Source organism: Pagrus major, chromosome 1, assembly GCF_040436345.1.
Source record: "Pagrus major chromosome 1, Pma_NU_1.0".
NCBI lineage: Eukaryota > Metazoa > Chordata > Actinopteri > Spariformes > Sparidae > Pagrus > Pagrus major.
In genome coordinates, this window is record NC_133215.1 from 31,042,457 (window position 1) to 31,060,833 (window position 18,377).

The window sequence follows — 18,377 nt, forward strand, 5'->3', positions numbered from 1 at the left end:
TATGAAAGCTATAAGATAATACAAAATGCTTTTAAAAAATGATAAAGTATGAAACATTATCAAATGTAATTAAAGTTTTCCTTAATTTTACCAACTGCAACAGTTAAAGTATTCACATTCATGCATTTCTAATCATAATCCAGTAATATAATTAGTATAACTCTGAAATGACCATTCTGTATAAAGAGCTCTTCTTGTGGTATTCATTTTATACTTCAATGCCAACACTTACAGCCCTTGCAGTACTTGTAGCAGAGTAGCAGACTCTTTTTTAAACACTTACTTTTACTAAAGAAAACGATCTGAATCCCTTTTCCACCACTGCATATCTCCAGCATGCTTCAGTCATACAATGTGTGTGTGCCTGTGTGTCTGCCTCATGTGTGTGCCATAGCCCTAGGCCATGCCTCTCATGTACTACCACATTTGATTATACTTTAGCGCTCATATTAAATATCAATGGCATTCGCAAATATTCAATCAGTCTGGTGCAATGGGACATTATCCAGGTAATCCAATAAGGGCTGCCATATCTTGTAAGCCCTTTAGTATGGCTATTCTTAAGGTTGGAGTTAGTTAAGATAGCCAGGAAATCTCTGAATCCAGTGAAAAGACAACTCCATGATTGTTCAATAGCGTAGCATACTCCCTGCCGAAACCCCTTAAGTTAAGGTCAATGCCAGGTGGAATGTAGAAATGTTCCCTCATCTAAGCCTCATCTATAACAAAGGGGTGATATGTTGGAGTTGTATTTGTGCAGCTTATATGGGGTGACACAGAGCTCATGCAGAATATAATATTAAATTCATATCTGGAGTTTAAAGTAGAGATTACACCATCACATCATCACAAGTCACCCACAGTTCCCAATCCAGATTTATTCCCAGGTCTTCTTCCAATCTAAATCTGGATATGTCCTCATGGGGTATTGATAAACTTGACACAAGAGCTTCATACACTAGAGATACATACAGTGGCTGGTCAGCATGGGTAGCAACTGTAGCACAGGTATTAGTGTCGGTAAATCCCACTGGCCTTTGTGATTGACTCTACTAAGTCACGAAATAGTTGAGCAGATACCAAATAATTATCTATGCGGGTGTGTGTGTGTCATGTGGGTGCGAATAAAATGAATAATCCCTGTCCCGTGGAGGCATCTGTCTCCAGGCATCAGTCAAATTTTGGTCCCTCATGAAAGAAACTGTGGATTTGGCTGTCTTGCTAAGAGGGGAGGGCTTATTCGAAGACCTATCAAGCACTCTATCGAAATTAATGAGGTTTAAATCAGTTTGACAAAGCTTATCATGGGAACTCACCAACTTCCCTGGTCCTAGTGAGGCTATTTCAGGTTTATCTATGTTGCAGACCCATGGCTTCAACAGTGGCACAGTCATTGTCACCATTTGTTCTCTCTTTTCAATATCATGTAAATAATAAAAATATATATACAGACATACAAAAAATACTTTCATGTAAAGGACAACACAGACAGCAGTCTAAACAATATTTCTACCACATGGGGACTGTTATGTCACTTACAGACCAAGGAACATAATCCAACCAACAGACCTGAAATAGCATGAAAATACTCATTATAATACATAACCAGTCTAAGGTCCTTCCAATGTGACACTTCAGACTTAGTGTCTTGCATCAGCAGGTTTATTTTCAACAATCATTGAACCAAAGATGGCATACAAGGGAAACAACCTGAGCCAATAGTGGAGTTAAATGGCACAGAGGTCATCACTACTGGGCTTTGGCTTTGTGGTTTTGTCCAGTTCTGTATGATATTTGATCCTTTGCATTATATGTTTATCATGTGTTACTGTTTGACCTAGGAATGCTGCTGTGTTCACATCACATTTTTCTTTATTGTGAAGTAATGTGTAAATCTGTTTATTAGGCTTATTCAAACCAGACTTTTCAGAGCTCTTTTTATGAAAAAATGTTTGACAGAGAAGCTCAGAGTTGAAGATGTCCCAGCTTAAATGCCTTGCACAAGCTGCCCGGTACAACCAAAAATCAGCTATTGCAGAATGAAGTGATTACTGTCATCATACACACAGAGAAATTAAACATTTCAATAGACACCAAGACTAAAGCAAATAGAAACAAACAAAACAGTATTAATTGAAATTAAATAACATGGCAGATTATACAAAAAACAAAGAAAGAGTGAGATGTTCAGATTTTATTTAAAAAAAGTTTTCAAGCAACATTATGTTGAAATTGGCATTTAGTGCGATTTGGCATCCCCCACAGTTTCTGAGTGCAACACCATGTCATAAATACAAATCCCAGGTCTGAGCTCTGACTGTCTTTTTTCTTTGGGAACAAAAACTATTGTTTCAGTATAGATAGGAAAATCTTCTTATTCTAAACAGCAGTAAGGTGGAACAAATACACATTGAATAAAAGTGGTTTGAGCATTGAACCCTGGGGAACACCACGCATTTCAGTCTGAATTGTGTTCATCTGACCTTCAAGTTGAACCCCAGCGTTATACACTGCTCAAAAAAACATTAAGGGAACACTTAATTGTCACAGTGTAACACCCAGTCAGTTAAACTTATCAATCTGTCCATTTAGGAAGCACAAGTGATTGTGAATCAATTTCACTTGCTTTGGTGCAAATGAAAGTGAGACAAAAACAAGACAACCCCCCAAAAACGGAATGGTTTTACATGAGATGGCCACAGACAGTTGCTCTCTCCTTATCCTTCCTGCCTGATTCTTCTCTAGTTTTGTGTTCTGCTAGTGTCCTTGTCACTACTGGTAGCATGAGGCGGTACCTGCAGCCCAATCAGCTCCTCCAGGATGGCACATCCATACGTGCGGTTGCAAGGTTTGCTGTGCCGTCCAGCCAGCAGTCTCAAGAGCATCTCAAGTGCATACAGGCACGGGGGCCCCATACACACTACTGAGTCGCATTATGAGTTGCTGTGATAAAATTCACGCAATTTGGATCAGCCTGTGATTTCACTTTTTTACTTGATTTTCAGTGTGATTTTGAATCTAGCCCTCAGTGGGTTGATGATTCTGGTTTCCATTGATTGTTGTTACGTCATTTTGTTTGTTGTTTGTTATACAAAGTACATCAATAAAGATTTTCAACTTGAATAATTCTTCATCAAGATCTGATGTGTGATTAAAGTGTTCCCTTAATTTTTCTGAGCAGTGTATATTTGCTTAGCATAGGAAAAATCACACCATCTCAAAAATATTAATCCTAAAATTTAAACATCTTTGAATTCACATTCTAACTCCACTTCTGAAAACCTTTGGACGCTGTGTAAAACTGACATAAAACATAATGTGATAATTTCCTAATCCTTTTTGACATATACTAATTTGAAGACAGTACAAAGACAATATATTTCATTACATCAGCTTAATTGATTTAAAAAAAAAAAAAGATTCCTACTCTGAATTTGATGCAAGCAACACGTTTCCATTAAGTTGGGACTGAGGCATCAAAAGCCTAGTAAAGTTGTGGAATGCTCCAGAAACACCTGTTTGGAACATTCCACAGGTAAACAGGTTCATTAGTAACATATCATATCATATCATATCACATATCACCATAACATTATCATATCATGGTATGAAAAAAGACATCCTCCAAAGGCTCAGTCGTTCACAAGCAAGGCTGGGGAGAGGTTCACCATTTAACCGTGAGGATATTATGGGCTTGAGAACACCTTGTAAAACTGCTGTTGGTCAACACAGTTTCCACAAATGTTCTGTTTTAGGCACGTTTCACAGTGTCCCAACTTTTTTGAAATATATCCAGTCAGTGATTTGTTCATTCTTAAGAGGGGGGGTGGCCCAGTGGGAGCAGCTCCTAGCCCTACACCACCGACCAACACACACCTGCTTACACTTCCCAAAGGACACCCATAGTAAAAATTTTATCTGTAGTCATGTCATGTCATAGTTTGAGTTTTTGGTTTTGCTTCTCATTTCCTGCCTTTGTCTGTTTTCCCACCCTTCTGTCTCCTCACCTGTGTTCTATTAGTCAATCACCCCTTGTGTATATAAGTCCTTGTCTTCCGCTCGCTCTTTGTCAGTTCGACTGTTCTGTTTTGCCCTTGTCTTCCTGTGTCTCCCTGTCACATCTTCCTGTTGTGTGTTTCCAGTATTTGGTTCATGATTCCGCATGTCATTTCTGGTTTGTACTTTGCCCTTTTGGTTTGTACTTGCTTTTGTTTCTTAGATTTCTCCTGTTTAGTCATCTGCCTTTGTTGCTACAATTTTGGATTTTGGATTTGGATTTGAAGCTTTACTTGCCTGCCTGTGGCTCTGTGTTTGGGTCCCCTTTGTTTAAGCTCGACAGTAGGTCAGTTTGCACTGTCGAGGTTAAACAAAGGGCACCCAAAGGAACCACAAACCGGAAACACGGGACGGGAAGATTGGACAGGGAGACACAGGAAAACAAGGGCAAAACAGAACAGACGAACTGACAAAGAGTGAGGAGAAGACAAGGACTTAACTACACAAGGGGTGATTGATTTAATAGAACACAGGTGAGGAGTGAAAAGGGCAGGAAAACAGACAAAGGGAGAAAATGAAGAGCAAATCTCGACACAGAACTTCAAAATAAACCAGGAAATGAAAAAAACAAAAACTCAAACTATGACACGTCTTCCCTATTTTGTTAAAGATGTGGCTTGTCTGGGGGTGTGTTTCAGCAGCACATATGCTACTGAACAATCAAATAAATATTATAGGAATACTACAGGCAGCAGTGTGTAAATTTAAAGAAACATCTGGTAGCTTTGAGGTAGAAAAAAGTCAGCTTGCCAGGCTTCTGTAGCCTGCTGCTCAACTGCTGCTAGCAGCCTGTCCATTGGAAGTCTGACAATTATGTGTGCTACTCTAAATCGATGGATTTCTCTTTTAAAGCAAACAGAGAATATCTGAACAGATTGTACAATAAACAGCATTAAGTAACAAAAACACAGTATAAGTACTGCTATGCTTTAAATCACAAACTTATCAAGTTCCCTTTGGCCAATATGATGGCAAAAATGTGACTTATGTCACTGACACATCAAGCATCCAGAGCAACATGTACATTCCATGCTGTAAGTCCAGTATTTGCTTGCATTTTACCCCATACTTTACTTGCATTGGTCTGTTAGTTATGAAAAATATTTGGTTCACTCTTTGGTTCTATGACCCATCACAAGTTGCTTGGCTCTCCATCATTTGTATTGCAGCAGAAAGTAAGAATGTGAGGGACAGACCAGCCAGCTAATACATCGGGCTGAGGGTAACTGGAAGCAGCACAGTGCTGGAGACTGCAAAGCTGACTCTAAGTGGATTCTACATGATGAGCAGCCCTTTGACACTCAATGTCCACTTTTAGGATGAATCACTTGAACTGTTTAACCAGAACGTTGCTGGTTACAATCCCAGCGATGAGGATGAAGATCATGATTAGCAACATCACACCACGCCGTAAAACCAGTTGTTTTACTGACAGAACATCGCCCACTCTGGTGGCAGTGGACAGTAGTGGACTGTGGTCTGAGTCATGCACGTCCAGGTCTGTGTTCTCCTCGTCAGCACTCACAGAGTTGGAGAGAATAGTACTGACCACAGTAGGGCTCTGATTCAAGTCTGGAGGTTTGAGGCACAGAATGAGAAGGGATGTTAAGTATGAACACAAATCTGTCACACAAGACTCCTCCCAAGAAGGAATGTTTGACGTGATTACAGAAGAATTAGAAAGTGAAGGAATTCACCTCTGTGTTCAAACTCTACCATCTGATTTTTTTCTGTGATCTTGTTCTTGACTCCTGCTCTTACAAAAGCCTGATCAGGAACACATAAAAAGGTTGCTTACAGTGTGTTGTATCTTCAGATACATTTTAATAAAAAGGTGATGTAGCTACCAACCTCTTCAGCTGCCTTTTTCCAATCAAGTTTGCTCAAAACTGTGATAAAAACAATCGCCTGCAGTGACACACAGATGGTAAGTCCTGTCCACAGTCCTGCACAGAAAGGGACGAAGAGATTAAATGGCCTTTCTGAACGATAGATGTCAAACTAAAAGCAAAAAACATAGTAGTCCACATTAGAATTTTGGTTTTACCTACAACCCCCATGTTTGCTGCAAACATCAGGGACACACCGATGGGGAAGCCGATGAAGTAGACAGCCACCAGATTACACAGAGCACCGATCAACTGTTTCCCTGCTCCTCTGAGAACTCCTGCAGCGACACCCTGATGATACCAAGTACACGTTCAGTCAAATAACTAAGGCCTAATGGATTACATGTGTCAAAAAGTTAATTTTGCATTGTTTCTCACCGCCGTGGCATCACCAACGTGCATGAAACCAAACAAAAGCATGACATCAGCAACTCTCTGAAGAATGTCACTAAAAAAATATACAAAGAGAGATTCTTGTTAGATACAAAAAATTTATACTGACAATCACGCCTGAAATGTAAGATTAAAAGTTTGGTGAATGAGACATTGTTTGTTTCTGTAGGTGCAAGGTAGTGAAGGATATTGCATCAAAGACCCTACTCACTGATCTGAGGTGAAAATGTAACCAATGACATTTCTGGCGATGCTGAGACTGCCGCCAACAAAACAGGCAACAATGACTGTGTGGGAACAAAGACACAAAAAAACAGCGCCTGTTGTTAATAAAGTTGAGCAATGTAAGATTTCTTAGAACACATGTTGAAATTGCAAAGACAAAAAATTGGACACAAGAGCACATCTTTTCATATACTGTATTTCTCTGTTTGTAGTGTTAAGGTTTTTTTTGTGTTGATGAGACACGTGGTCTAATGTATCAAATATACTCTTAAAATATATATATATATATATATATATATATTAGCTAATATATTTCTACTATGACCACTGGCTAAAATGAAATATGTGTTCTTACCATTTTCATGACTTTCTAGTTCTAATGAAAGCAACATGAGCTGTATGCTTTGGTTCTTACATGCACAAACGATGGGGACTTTGCATGAGAGCTTGGCCTGCTCTATGTTTCCTGCACCAAGAGCATTCCCAACCCGTACGCTGGCAGCAGCAGAGAATCCTAGAGGGAACTGTGGGAAAGGAATACATGACATTGCATGATGTAGATAATTACTGTTTAAATACATTATGTTAAGTGATATTTGAAACAAATGCTTACATTAAAGGAACATTCTGGGAAATACATGCATTTGCTTTGTTGCTGATAAATAGATAAGAGGAGTTACACCACTGTATGGTAAATATGAAGCTACAGCCAGTGGCCATCGTAGCAAGAAGTTACCATGTAAGCTATGATGCACAGCTGGTAGACTATGGACTGAGCTCCCAGCTCAACCTCACTTATCACACCAGCCAGGAATCCACCGATTTCAAATATCCACCATGATAGACAAATCATGAGCATGCTGGGAATGGCAAGTTTGACAAAGAGACCCCACTCCTGCAGACAATCGAGAGACCAACCTGTGGGTCAGAGGTGTGTTGTTATAGAGTGTAAATGTACAACAACATAACAAAAGATAATCAATTACTGCGCTGTAAGAGATGAGAATGATGAAACAGGATGAAAGTATTGGACAGAACAACAGAGTTATTGCAGCACTGTCTACAATAAAGACAAAAGAAAACATTTTTAAACGTTAACCAGATGAGAACTGACCTCCCCATGTGGCCTTGTGCAGACCCCTCCAGTAGATGTAAAAATATAGAAGCAAAGCCAGCAGATACTGCGAGATAGCATTGGCTGCAGCAGATCCACTGAAGTGGCATCATGGAGAACCGGCAGGTTTTGGAGTGAGGGCAGAAAAACAAAATGTAGGAATGACTAATTTGTTGAGAAATATCCACATTTTGCTGTTAGCTGTTAGCTGATATTACAGTAAAGAATGCCTCATATATATATTTTGTATGGTTCGTCAGATTGTTATTAGATAATATTACAGTAATTGACAAGAATAACTGAAACCCCTTTACATTGTAGTCCTATTCAATAACAACCCTAAATACTACCTTATCGACAAAGTAATAACAATATGCTGCACAGTGCAAAGTAATATAAATATTATTTTTGCTTGTACATGTATGTAAATAAAAAATATTAGAAACTTAGCTGGCTTTAGGTGAAACGTGGAAAGATACCATGTTGGCTTTTCAGACCTGTTTCCCCAGTGTGTCAAATAAGCATAATGTGCTGCTGCTATAACATTTAGAGCCTGCTAGTTTATTTATTAATTTATTAATTTGAACAAGCAGCTTGTAATTATGTCCAACTTGTTTTCACCTACTTGCTCCTAACAGCTAAACTGCAAGTCCCGATCATGGCATGTATTGCAATTACTATCTATTCAACCTGTTGTTCCTAAGATGTTACAGCAATTCATTTGGAAGATATGTGTGCATGATTTTTTTTTTAGGCCAGGTAAGAATATTTATCAACTAGTCGTTTCAGCATTAGTGTAATTTTAAGGGTGATATTTGTAAGTCCAACCAGACAGACACAAAAGCCTGATCAAACTGTCTGGCATGTTTAAAAAGAAATGTATGTATGTATGAACGTACTTGGTGTTGGGAAGCTGGGAGTGCAAGAACAGGGTCAAAGTCATGTTATAATAATCAGCAGACATTAAAACGCTCTGATAATGCTTGTGTGAGAGACCTAAAGATTGACTGTTATTGATCAATCAACAACTAATCTATAACACATGATTATGATAACAAAAAGAACTCACGCAACCCCCAGCTCCAGAGGAAAGAGGAAGATGTAGTTGATCACCACATTGAGGACATTTCCGATCCCTCCAGTTATGACCTGTGGCCACATAATTCCCTGTAAACCACAGCACAACTTAATGGTTAATGGTTTTAATGTTGATTTTAATAGCTTCAGTGCTTCAGCCATTATTCAATTTCATGAAGTAGCGTTGATCACCTGATTTTGAAGATATTTTCCTTCTAGCTGGTACATAAAAGCTGCCTGCAGAAGACAGACACACGTCAAATTTAAATAGTGCTCATTTGGCACAGCAATGAGTGAATGTGAGCTGGAGAGTAATGATGAAGTCTAACATCTGTTGAACATAGGGTTGGTTATATGACAATAGATACTGTGAGAGAACAAAAATGTGTTTATTTCAAGCTAGCTACCCCGCACATATCTCTTGTTGTATTAGGCCATCATGGGCAATGTTGCAAATCATTGAGCAGACCTGCCTTATGGCTATATTAAATTTAAAGGTCTTGCACTATGCTCATTTTCAGCTTCATATGTTAATTTTAGGTGTCTACTAGAAGATGTTACATGCTTTGATGAGCTGCAGCATCTTTATTCACCCTCTGTCTTAATGCTCTGTTTTAGTGCCTGTCTCTTTAAGGCCCTCCTCCCAAAAAGTCCAGTCTGATTGGTCAGTTCTCGCAGGCCTGAGCAGGCAGGGGATAACTGTGAAGTTCTTACATCACAACCTGACAGAAGTCCTGGCTGCTTGTTTGGAGGCAGTTTCTGAATACGGACTGTTTCTCAGCTGATTGAGTGTTTTGATACTTTTACAGTATTTATCTAGCACCTAAGCCTGCTTTGTAATAAAAAAAGACAGGAAATCTCACTTTCTACAATATGGGACCTTTAAAGGCTTGAATTGTAGGGTATTTAATTTGTTACAAAACAATACATTACCAAAATGTATATCATTATAGTAGTCATACTGTAAGCTCTAATATTCTAAAAATATTTATTTTTTTAAATCTCTGCACACCTGAATGTGTGACAGATGCATCAGAGGAAGGTGCATCTTGATAACAAGAACAAAGCCTGCACAATGTCTCGCTTACTGCTGAAATATTTATTTACACAAAGGAAAGCGAGACAGTGCGCAAGAGTTCTTCACAATCATCACTGTCACAAAGTCTGCCTTCAGTCACACTCTCTTATCCTCAACCCTCTGCAATGCTCTCTGTCCCTCCCTCCATCCCCTGCTCACTTCCCCCAGTCCATGTACTTTCCTTTAACTCCCCATCACATCTCCTCACCCTCTGTCTGAACGCTCCGTTTTAGTGTCTTTAAGCCCCCCTTCCCAAAAAGGAAACGGTCTGCTCTGATCCTTGAACTGTCCACCTTCTCATTTCTTTCTCACACCTGTTCCCACTTTTCTCAGCCCTGCAGCACTTATGCTGCATTCAAGACAACTCGGAATTAGAAAACTCCCGACCTCCTACTAGGAAAAGTACAAAGGAACGCCACTGACATATGGAATTCCTGCTTGTAAACCTGGGGTGCATCCATCTACCCTGACTTCATGAAGAAGCAGTTTTATGATGTCACACAAAACGGTGAGCCGTGCGGTGAAGGTTATTGAACGCTTAGTGGTCTAAAGCTGGAAATTCCAGACTCGACTTTTTCAGATTGGTATTTTTTTTTGTTTATCTGTTATGAGACAGAGCAAGTTAGTAATGATCAGTCTAATCAGTATAAAAATACACAATGTAAACATGTTGGATTTAGCATGAAAGCTTATTTATGTCCGTAGTACCCTGGAAGATAACAAAAACAATAAAATTACAAATAACAATATACAGATATACGATACACAATACAAAAATAAACTGAAAACATTATACAACATGTCCATTTAAAAGTGATCACAGCTCTGGTTTTTCCTTAAGATGAGTTTTACATGAGGGATATGTAAGGCGCTGCCTTATTGCAAGTGCTAGGTCATTCCAAAATGTACTTCCCTTCAATGACAACACAGTTTGTCCAAATGTTGTTTGTGTGGCCCCTCACAGTCCGCTCCAGTGGCCCCATAGCAGAAGTTTTGTGGTTGCAGTGTGTTTTTGCTTACGAGCCACCTGTGCCTGAACATTCACTTGCCTAACACAAATACTGTAGCCTACAAATACATCCAGCCCCATCCACATGGGTGCTGTGATGTTAGACAACTGCTCAACTACTCAAGTTCCGAGTTGTCTGAAATGCTTCATTAGTACCTTGATTCACAGGAACACAAAGGGCACCAAACTCACCGGCAGAGCAGGCATGAAGATTTTCACATACAGCTGGGAGAGACTTACAAAGACAAACAATGTGTATTTTAAAAAACATTTAGAATTCAATCATAAGACTATATATCATGTATGTAACATATGAAGATATTAGAGTAATCAACATGACATGTGAATCACATTTGAGGTCACTAAAAAGGAGATTGTTTAAAAGCACCTTCTACAGTGCACATTTCTCAAAACTGTTTTTGATTATCTGTGGGGAGATGTAAAATGGAGCGTGTAGGAGCGCATAGGCGCATTCCCACTGTTGTATTCTGTAATGAGCATCAACCACAAAGGTAACATAACTTAGTGGTTTTCTATGGTTTTGGATCGTGGATATATTAGGTTATGGATCATTTTATTTAAAGGGGATCTATTGGCAGAAATACAATTTATTATCCATAATTTATGTTTTAATTTGTGTCTAATCACCTGAAACTAAGAAGTGTATTGTCATTACCTTAGAATGAGCCTTTTATATCTACAGAGTCCACCGTGTTGCACCACCATGTTTCTACAGTAGCCCAGAACAGACAAACCAAACACTGGCTCTGGAGAGGGCCTTTCGTGTTTTTTTTTTTTGTTTTTTTGCATTTTTAGTAGCAATTGTAAGGGAAGTCGAGGCGAGGTATGTTCAGTTGGTTGCCACTAAATCCTACACATTGGTCCCTTAAATAGACTACGCTCACTTTGCATGCTCATGGTGGTCTTCTCTGGTGTTTGCTGTGTTGTTGGTATCGACTTTATTGTCCACTACCCAGCATGCTTGTTTGAGTGTTTGGAATCATTTGCGTTCTTGTGTATACAGAGATATTTTGTCAAATGAAAGTCATGTGGACAGAATTTGTTTTTAAAACCGAGGGGGAAAATATCTGTTTTGAAAAAAAAAAAAAAAAAAAATATATATATATATATATACATATGGACATGGCCTGAGACAACTGCTACATAGAGAGACACCACCTCTATACAAATTTACTTCATCATTGGGACTGACCTGGCAACCTCTGGGCTCTGTCTGACGGCAAGTAGGATTGGTTCAGTGTTGATGAGGACTGCCCAGCAGGGGAAACAGGCCAGCAGCAGAATCAGAATCCCCCTCTGAAGAAAGACACCCACACGCTTCAAATTACCGCTCCCATACGTCTGCATGAAACAGGTAGATAAATAAACAGAGTTAAACAACAGTGATCACACTACTAAGCAAAGGTTTGAATAGGGCAAGAAAACAAACTTGATACAAAAGCTCAGCGCTGAGCTGTTTCTAAGGGGATAGAAGAACATCTGGCGAGAAATACCTGAGACATGAGGGTATCACAAGTTGATGACAAACCGATGCCAATGGAAATACCGGTGACATTAACCACCTGCAATTGACAGAAACATGACCAAATTAATAAAAAAAAATTATAGGCAAGATTAGAGTGGGCAATAACAGCAAATAGTCTGGGATGCCAGTATAAACAAAGATTGGGCTCAAAAGCATGTCTCCTCACCGCAGCTGCCAAAGATACCCCTGCTAGTTCTGTTTTCCCCAAGTGACCACAGAACATCATGCTGACGATACTGATCATGAAGGCCATCAACTGGGAAATAATCTGGAAAGAACAGTGGAAAAAACAAAAATCAGACATGTTGTATCGACAGAGTAATTGAAAGTAAGTTGTCAAAGAAACTTTAAACCACAGTGCGTCAAAGCCTAAAACCTGGAGCTGGCCTTAAGCAGATTTAATCTAATATCCAGTCGGCATTCGGTTCAAATTTTTATCTGGTAACATGTTAGTTTGAATGTACTAAAGCTGCTCTGATGTATTTGTGTTGAATTTTTAATCTCATCTGACTGAAGCAATCAGTTTATGCCGACATGATTACTATGTTAGATTCCCTGCTACATCCTGCTCATGTGGATTTGTAATTGTGTGATGCATTGAGGCCTTCTTTTGGATTCCTCTGTGTAATATGTAAGAAACACTACCATTATAATAGCATCTGGACTTCTGATAGAGAAATCAATCAGGCTGGTGATGTTTTCTGTAACCTCACATGCTTTGTGCAGTATTAACTCCTGTCTAGATCCTGTGGATCCCTATGGAGGATTAAAACCGTCAAAATCAAAAACAAATAAATAACTGACTCCATAAATAAATGTGCCATTAAATGCACCAAAAATAATATAAAAAATTAATGGAGGCATTGATTAATTTTTGTGTGACATCAATTGATATTTGCTTTAACTTGCTTCTGTATTTATGTAACTATGTATTAATAATTTATTTACTCTCCCATTTAATTTAGATTTTAATCAGCTCATTTTTAAATTAATGTATTTTTGAAGTATTTCTTTCTGGTGAGTGACAGTCAACCAATTTGTGAAAAGTTAACCCAATGACATACTTTGAAGGACAGCCCCCTCATTTTCATAACGGAACAGAAATGCATGCAGGAATGTGAAAAGAAAATGAGAAAATACATGGTGAATTTGGCGAAAAATACAAAGGGCAAAAATAACACAAAGAAATAGATCAATAAACAAAAACACATACGATGGAAAATTCAATGGGAGAATAAATAAATAGGAGAATTAATGCAAAAAGAAAACAGAAGCAAATTAAAGCAAATACAAATACATTTATGTTGCATTTGACAAATAAATGCCACATGTATTTTTGATTTTAGTTTTTGTGCATCTATTGGCATATTCATTTATTCAGTAGTCTATTTATTTAATTTTGATTTAGTCAGTTTCTGTCCTCCACATTTCTTCAAGTTTTATGGGTACACCAGAAACAGAAGACATCTTAACATCAGCTCATCACTTTTACTTCTCACTCACCATAAACAGCTTGGCTGACATAGTTATCCTTACATAAATTCTGGTTAAGGATACGCTGACAATGTTAGCTACAACGGTTTGTGATTTTCATGTTTGCCTGAATGAAAACACAGCATCCTCTTTCACTAGCATTATGTTAAGATTAGTTTATTTTCCTCAGAAATGGGTATGTGTAATATCTGAATGAAGGTTAATGACAGAAGTACACATTAAAAAGGGAAAAAATAAATAACTCAACTTGTATTATCCTTTATCCTTATTAACCTCAGAGTTTGAAATACATCAATAATAGCATTTTCATGAGGCATTCAATTGGTAAAAGATTTGTGTCTACTTGTATTATTCAACAAGGTGACAATCTAATAAGTACATAAATGCCTAAAGGAAAGGGAAAGCGATGCCTGTCATTGTTTGAAATGAACACATGATAAATGTAATCTAGCTTCAGGATTTGATAAATAAATAAAGTGCACAGATCACTGACAGCCCAGAGCTTTCTCCAGATGCTGCAGTCACATCTTATGTGCTGTTCAGTGCCTGGCTCTGACTGATACTGTGTTGTTTAATGACCTAATGCAAACCCCTTCAACATCCACACGTCACACCAGTACCCGCCTGCTTGTTGTGTGTGACTATTTTCTGACAGTGTAGTGAAGTCGCTATAACAACCGCAATAAGAGGCTGTGGTAACGGCTGTCTGCGGTCTGTGGCATTTGTAATTCGTTCCTTTCAGCCCTGGACAACAGGAAAGGTGCTCTCTTTAGTCTTACCACTGGTCCTGCTAGTTTCACCAGCTGTACTAACTCATTCCGGTAGTCTGACCGGACACAGCCGCTGAAGCGCTTCGGGCAGGAGCTCTGGACAGGAGGAGCCGCTCCAACTGGTGCAGGACCGTCCATGTTCGAAGAGGACGCGCTTTAAACAGACAGCCTGGTCTTATCTCTACATGTCTATCTACATGTCTCTCAACAGCTTCACTATGTTTGGCGTCTGATAAACGTTATTTGCAGTTATAGGAGGTGTTCACCAGACCCGATAGTTCACTGCAGCTGTGGGCGGCAATACATCAACAAACTTCCCCTCACGCATCGAACTGAAACCGGATGTGACGTATGGGTCTGACGTGTGTCGTCAGGAACAGAGAGAACTTCCGGTGTCTGTACAGTGGGAGATGCTCTGGGACAGCATTCAATAACTGTCAAGAGAAACCAGCATCTATCTGTGTCTATAAATTGTGTTTTTGGACTTCCGAAATTGTGTTGCATTCAAGTCCTCACAGAGGTGTATTTTATACTTAATTTAAAATAATATATTTGGTGCACAACACTGTCACCAGTGTACTTAGCAATTGGTTCACTTATAGCTGGAGGGCTGGGTGCTTGCACTCACTACTATCAAGGTTGATGACAGCCTCCCTGCCTCATATCGCCTGCTGGTTATACCCACCCATATAGTCATTGCCTGCACATGCAACATCAGCTACAGTTGGAGGCCCAATGGCTTAGTGGTGAGCAGTGCAGCCTCACAGAGAGGTTCTGTGTTCAAATCCATCAGCCATCCATGACTTTGACAATTTCAAGGTCTATTTATAAGCTTTTCTGGAGCTTTCATTTATATCACATGATATTCATTGGCAGATGAATTTGCCCAGCTAAGTTGTTTGCATAAAGAAACAAATCTTTTCTGGTTAGGGCATTTACACAGGACACACCACCATTGCTGCTTGTTTTAAAATGTTCCTGCCCTCTAGTGGCACAATAATTTAATGCACTTTTTAAGACAAATTGATCCCTCCTTACCTGCTTGAGATTTATTCATAGTGCCAAGAGTGAAGAGAATTATGATTTTTCACTGCAGTGTCACATAAGTTGGAGAAATGTGATGGGATGGGTGTTTTAATAATTGATCTTATTACATATGCACCAACTTCAGTGGGGTTCTCCCTGTGTGAGAAGCTTTGTTCTACTGGATCAAGCCCAGCATTTTATATATATTTTATACCGTATACAAGATAATTACTACTTATCAACATTATAAATGTTTTTAAAATGATAGTTAGGAGTCTGACTTTAATCATCCACACCATCCACAAAACGTTATAGGTTGCATGCATCATTTTATAGAAGAAATACTGGGTAGAACAGCGTATAAGTTAGTGTCTAATTGACTTTTCTCAGTCAGTTAATATACAGATAATGTTTCAGTAAAAATACAATTCTGTGTAAATAGTCTCATTCATATTTGGAGTGCTAGGCTAATTCTGGTTTGGCGAATACCACTTTTCTAAATACAATACTTGCTAAATCACATTCTTTTTCCCTAGTTCTGTCTGAGACTAAAATACTTTCTGCCTGTGCTGGGAAATAAAAAAGGGTTTATAAATTAACCTGTTGACGTGGCTGTCAAGGTGACTGAGGAGAGAAGGTACAAGTGGATGAGCAACAAAGGAGTCATAAAAAGAAAATCTTGACATTGTTTTTAATGGTGGGAGTTAAGCATTACAAAGCAAGAGCAGACGTCATCATTCAGTCATTCACAGATAAAATCCCTGATAAAACAACAATGCATTTTATGGCTTATTACAGCATGCTTTGTGAGCACAGATGATGAGTTAAAAAAAAGTTTTCCAATATTTGTTTGGGGCAATTTTCTCATGGAGATCAAGGTTAATGTAATTCAGTTCTTCTCAGCTGCATATTGGGAATAAAATACAGGAAATTATATTCTTTTGCAACCACGGGGAACAAAACAGGACGAGTTAACAAATAAAGTGTTTCAACTGAAATTATAAATATATATATAGAAACACTGTTTGCATTAAATTGTGTTCCCAGCACTGCAGTGGTGAAATTATTTCTGATAACTTTAATTTCTCCAGTGAACATGCAGGTCCAGTGTGGATCAGTCCTTTTTATTTTTAGAAACATTCCAAGTGAAAATGCTGTAATACGACAGCTTATCCACAATTATAACTTTAGCGTAAATCAGTGTTTGACATGATTTTGTGACAAATGTGTTGAGTTCAAGGAACTCCAACGATGGGCTGTCAACCAATGATTGGGTGAGTTCGACAGATGTTCTGAGAACCTCCCACTCAACGTGTTAATCATAAGCTGAAAAGCATACAGATAGCAAACAGTGATACACACTGAACTGCTTGGGCTATCTGTGCCCGTTTCGACTCACTGGTTTGCCACTGTTTGTGGTCATACAAATATATGGGAGATCTGTAGTAATAATGCACTTAGTGTAAGGGACATGGTAGACTAAGTCCTTCCTGACTGTCCCCAGAGCTCAGAGAGAGGTGTGTAGGTTTTTATGATGTTGAAAAGCCTGTGGATTGCTGGAAAATTAAGATTCTTTAAACTAACTATATAACATGATGAATGGAGATTCCTGTTCTCAATGAACATGTTGGTAGTAAATATAAAAATTAGTAAATATATGTAAAAGACTGGTGGTTGACAGCCACATAACCATGCTCCGGAGGGATCAGTGTTTTAACTGGAGGTGGAGAAAGAGAGTGTTAACAAATGTATTACACTTAAACAAATCATACCAAATGTCTGTGCAAAATGACAACAAACTGAATGTGCCTCATCCAAACTGTTTCATAAAGTCACATAATGCGCATACATCAGCATTCTGCTACTAGAATTATAAAATGGCAAACACAGCTTCAGGCTTGATTTCTATGATTTGATGAAATCATTTCTCACTCGAGTTTTTGGTTTTTGTAAACAGTAACATTCAAAGAAGTCCGCACTGACAGCCTGGCCAATGTAAAGATATACAAGCATCAGTAAACTTCAGTGTTCCTTATCTTCACATGTTCAGTCAGTCACACAAAAGGCCTGTGTATTAATGCAATCAAATACTGATTCACTCTGTGTATTTGAGGTTGTGTGCTTATGTATGCGTGTAAAAGGCCCACTGCTCTCACACACCACTATTCCTCTGACTAAAGCTTTGTCTGTAAACATTTCCAAATATCTTCCTTCCTTGTCTTTACATTCCTTACTTGCTCACTGTAGTAACTCACTAATTAAATTATTGATAAATAAATAAACATAGAAGTTAACATAGAATACATTCAAGTACAGCAGTTCCTCAATACTGGAATGCAAGCAGGTTCTGCTCTTGCAGCTTGCACCACTTAAAGTCGGTCGATTGTTGGCTGACTGTTTGTTTGTGGGCTCCAGGACGTGCACAGCAAATAGTCAGTAACCACATGCACCTCACCAATCTCAAACTGGCTCTATGATGTTGAGTTTGTTGTGATCATTTGAGGGGTCATGGAGTTCAGTGACACCAGTGTATTTCTGAGGTAACCTCACCTCACACTCTACTGCCCATCCTAAACATGGCTGTTCTGGGTCACACTGTCCACATCTGCAGCAGCTGTGGGCTCACTGGTGACCTCACCTATGTGAGGTCAAACACCATAGGTTGCTTGAAGGTCTAACACTTCATAGGTTGTAATCCAC

The 18,377-nt window shown here is 38.8% G+C and overlaps 1 protein-coding gene across 1 annotated transcript; it reads right to left on the bottom strand.

Annotated features, from left to right (window-relative positions):
* Positions 1-2,179: 2,179 nt before the first annotated feature.
* On the bottom strand, positions 2,180-14,951 carry LOC141003080 (multidrug and toxin extrusion protein 1-like). The gene is made up of 16 exons (XM_073474398.1): positions 14,661-14,951; positions 12,554-12,655; positions 12,356-12,424; positions 12,055-12,203; positions 11,034-11,076; positions 8,947-8,991; positions 8,747-8,844; positions 7,678-7,775; positions 7,300-7,481; positions 6,979-7,087; positions 6,550-6,625; positions 6,324-6,393; positions 6,104-6,236; positions 5,908-6,002; positions 5,754-5,823; positions 2,180-5,628 (listed from the first exon to the last, which is right to left on the bottom strand). The coding sequence occupies exons 1-16, from the start codon at positions 14,787-14,789 to the stop codon at positions 5,381-5,383; spliced, it is 1,716 nt and encodes a 571-aa protein (XP_073330499.1). The 5' UTR covers positions 14,790-14,951; the 3' UTR covers positions 2,180-5,380.
* Positions 14,952-18,377: the final 3,426 nt, after the last annotated feature.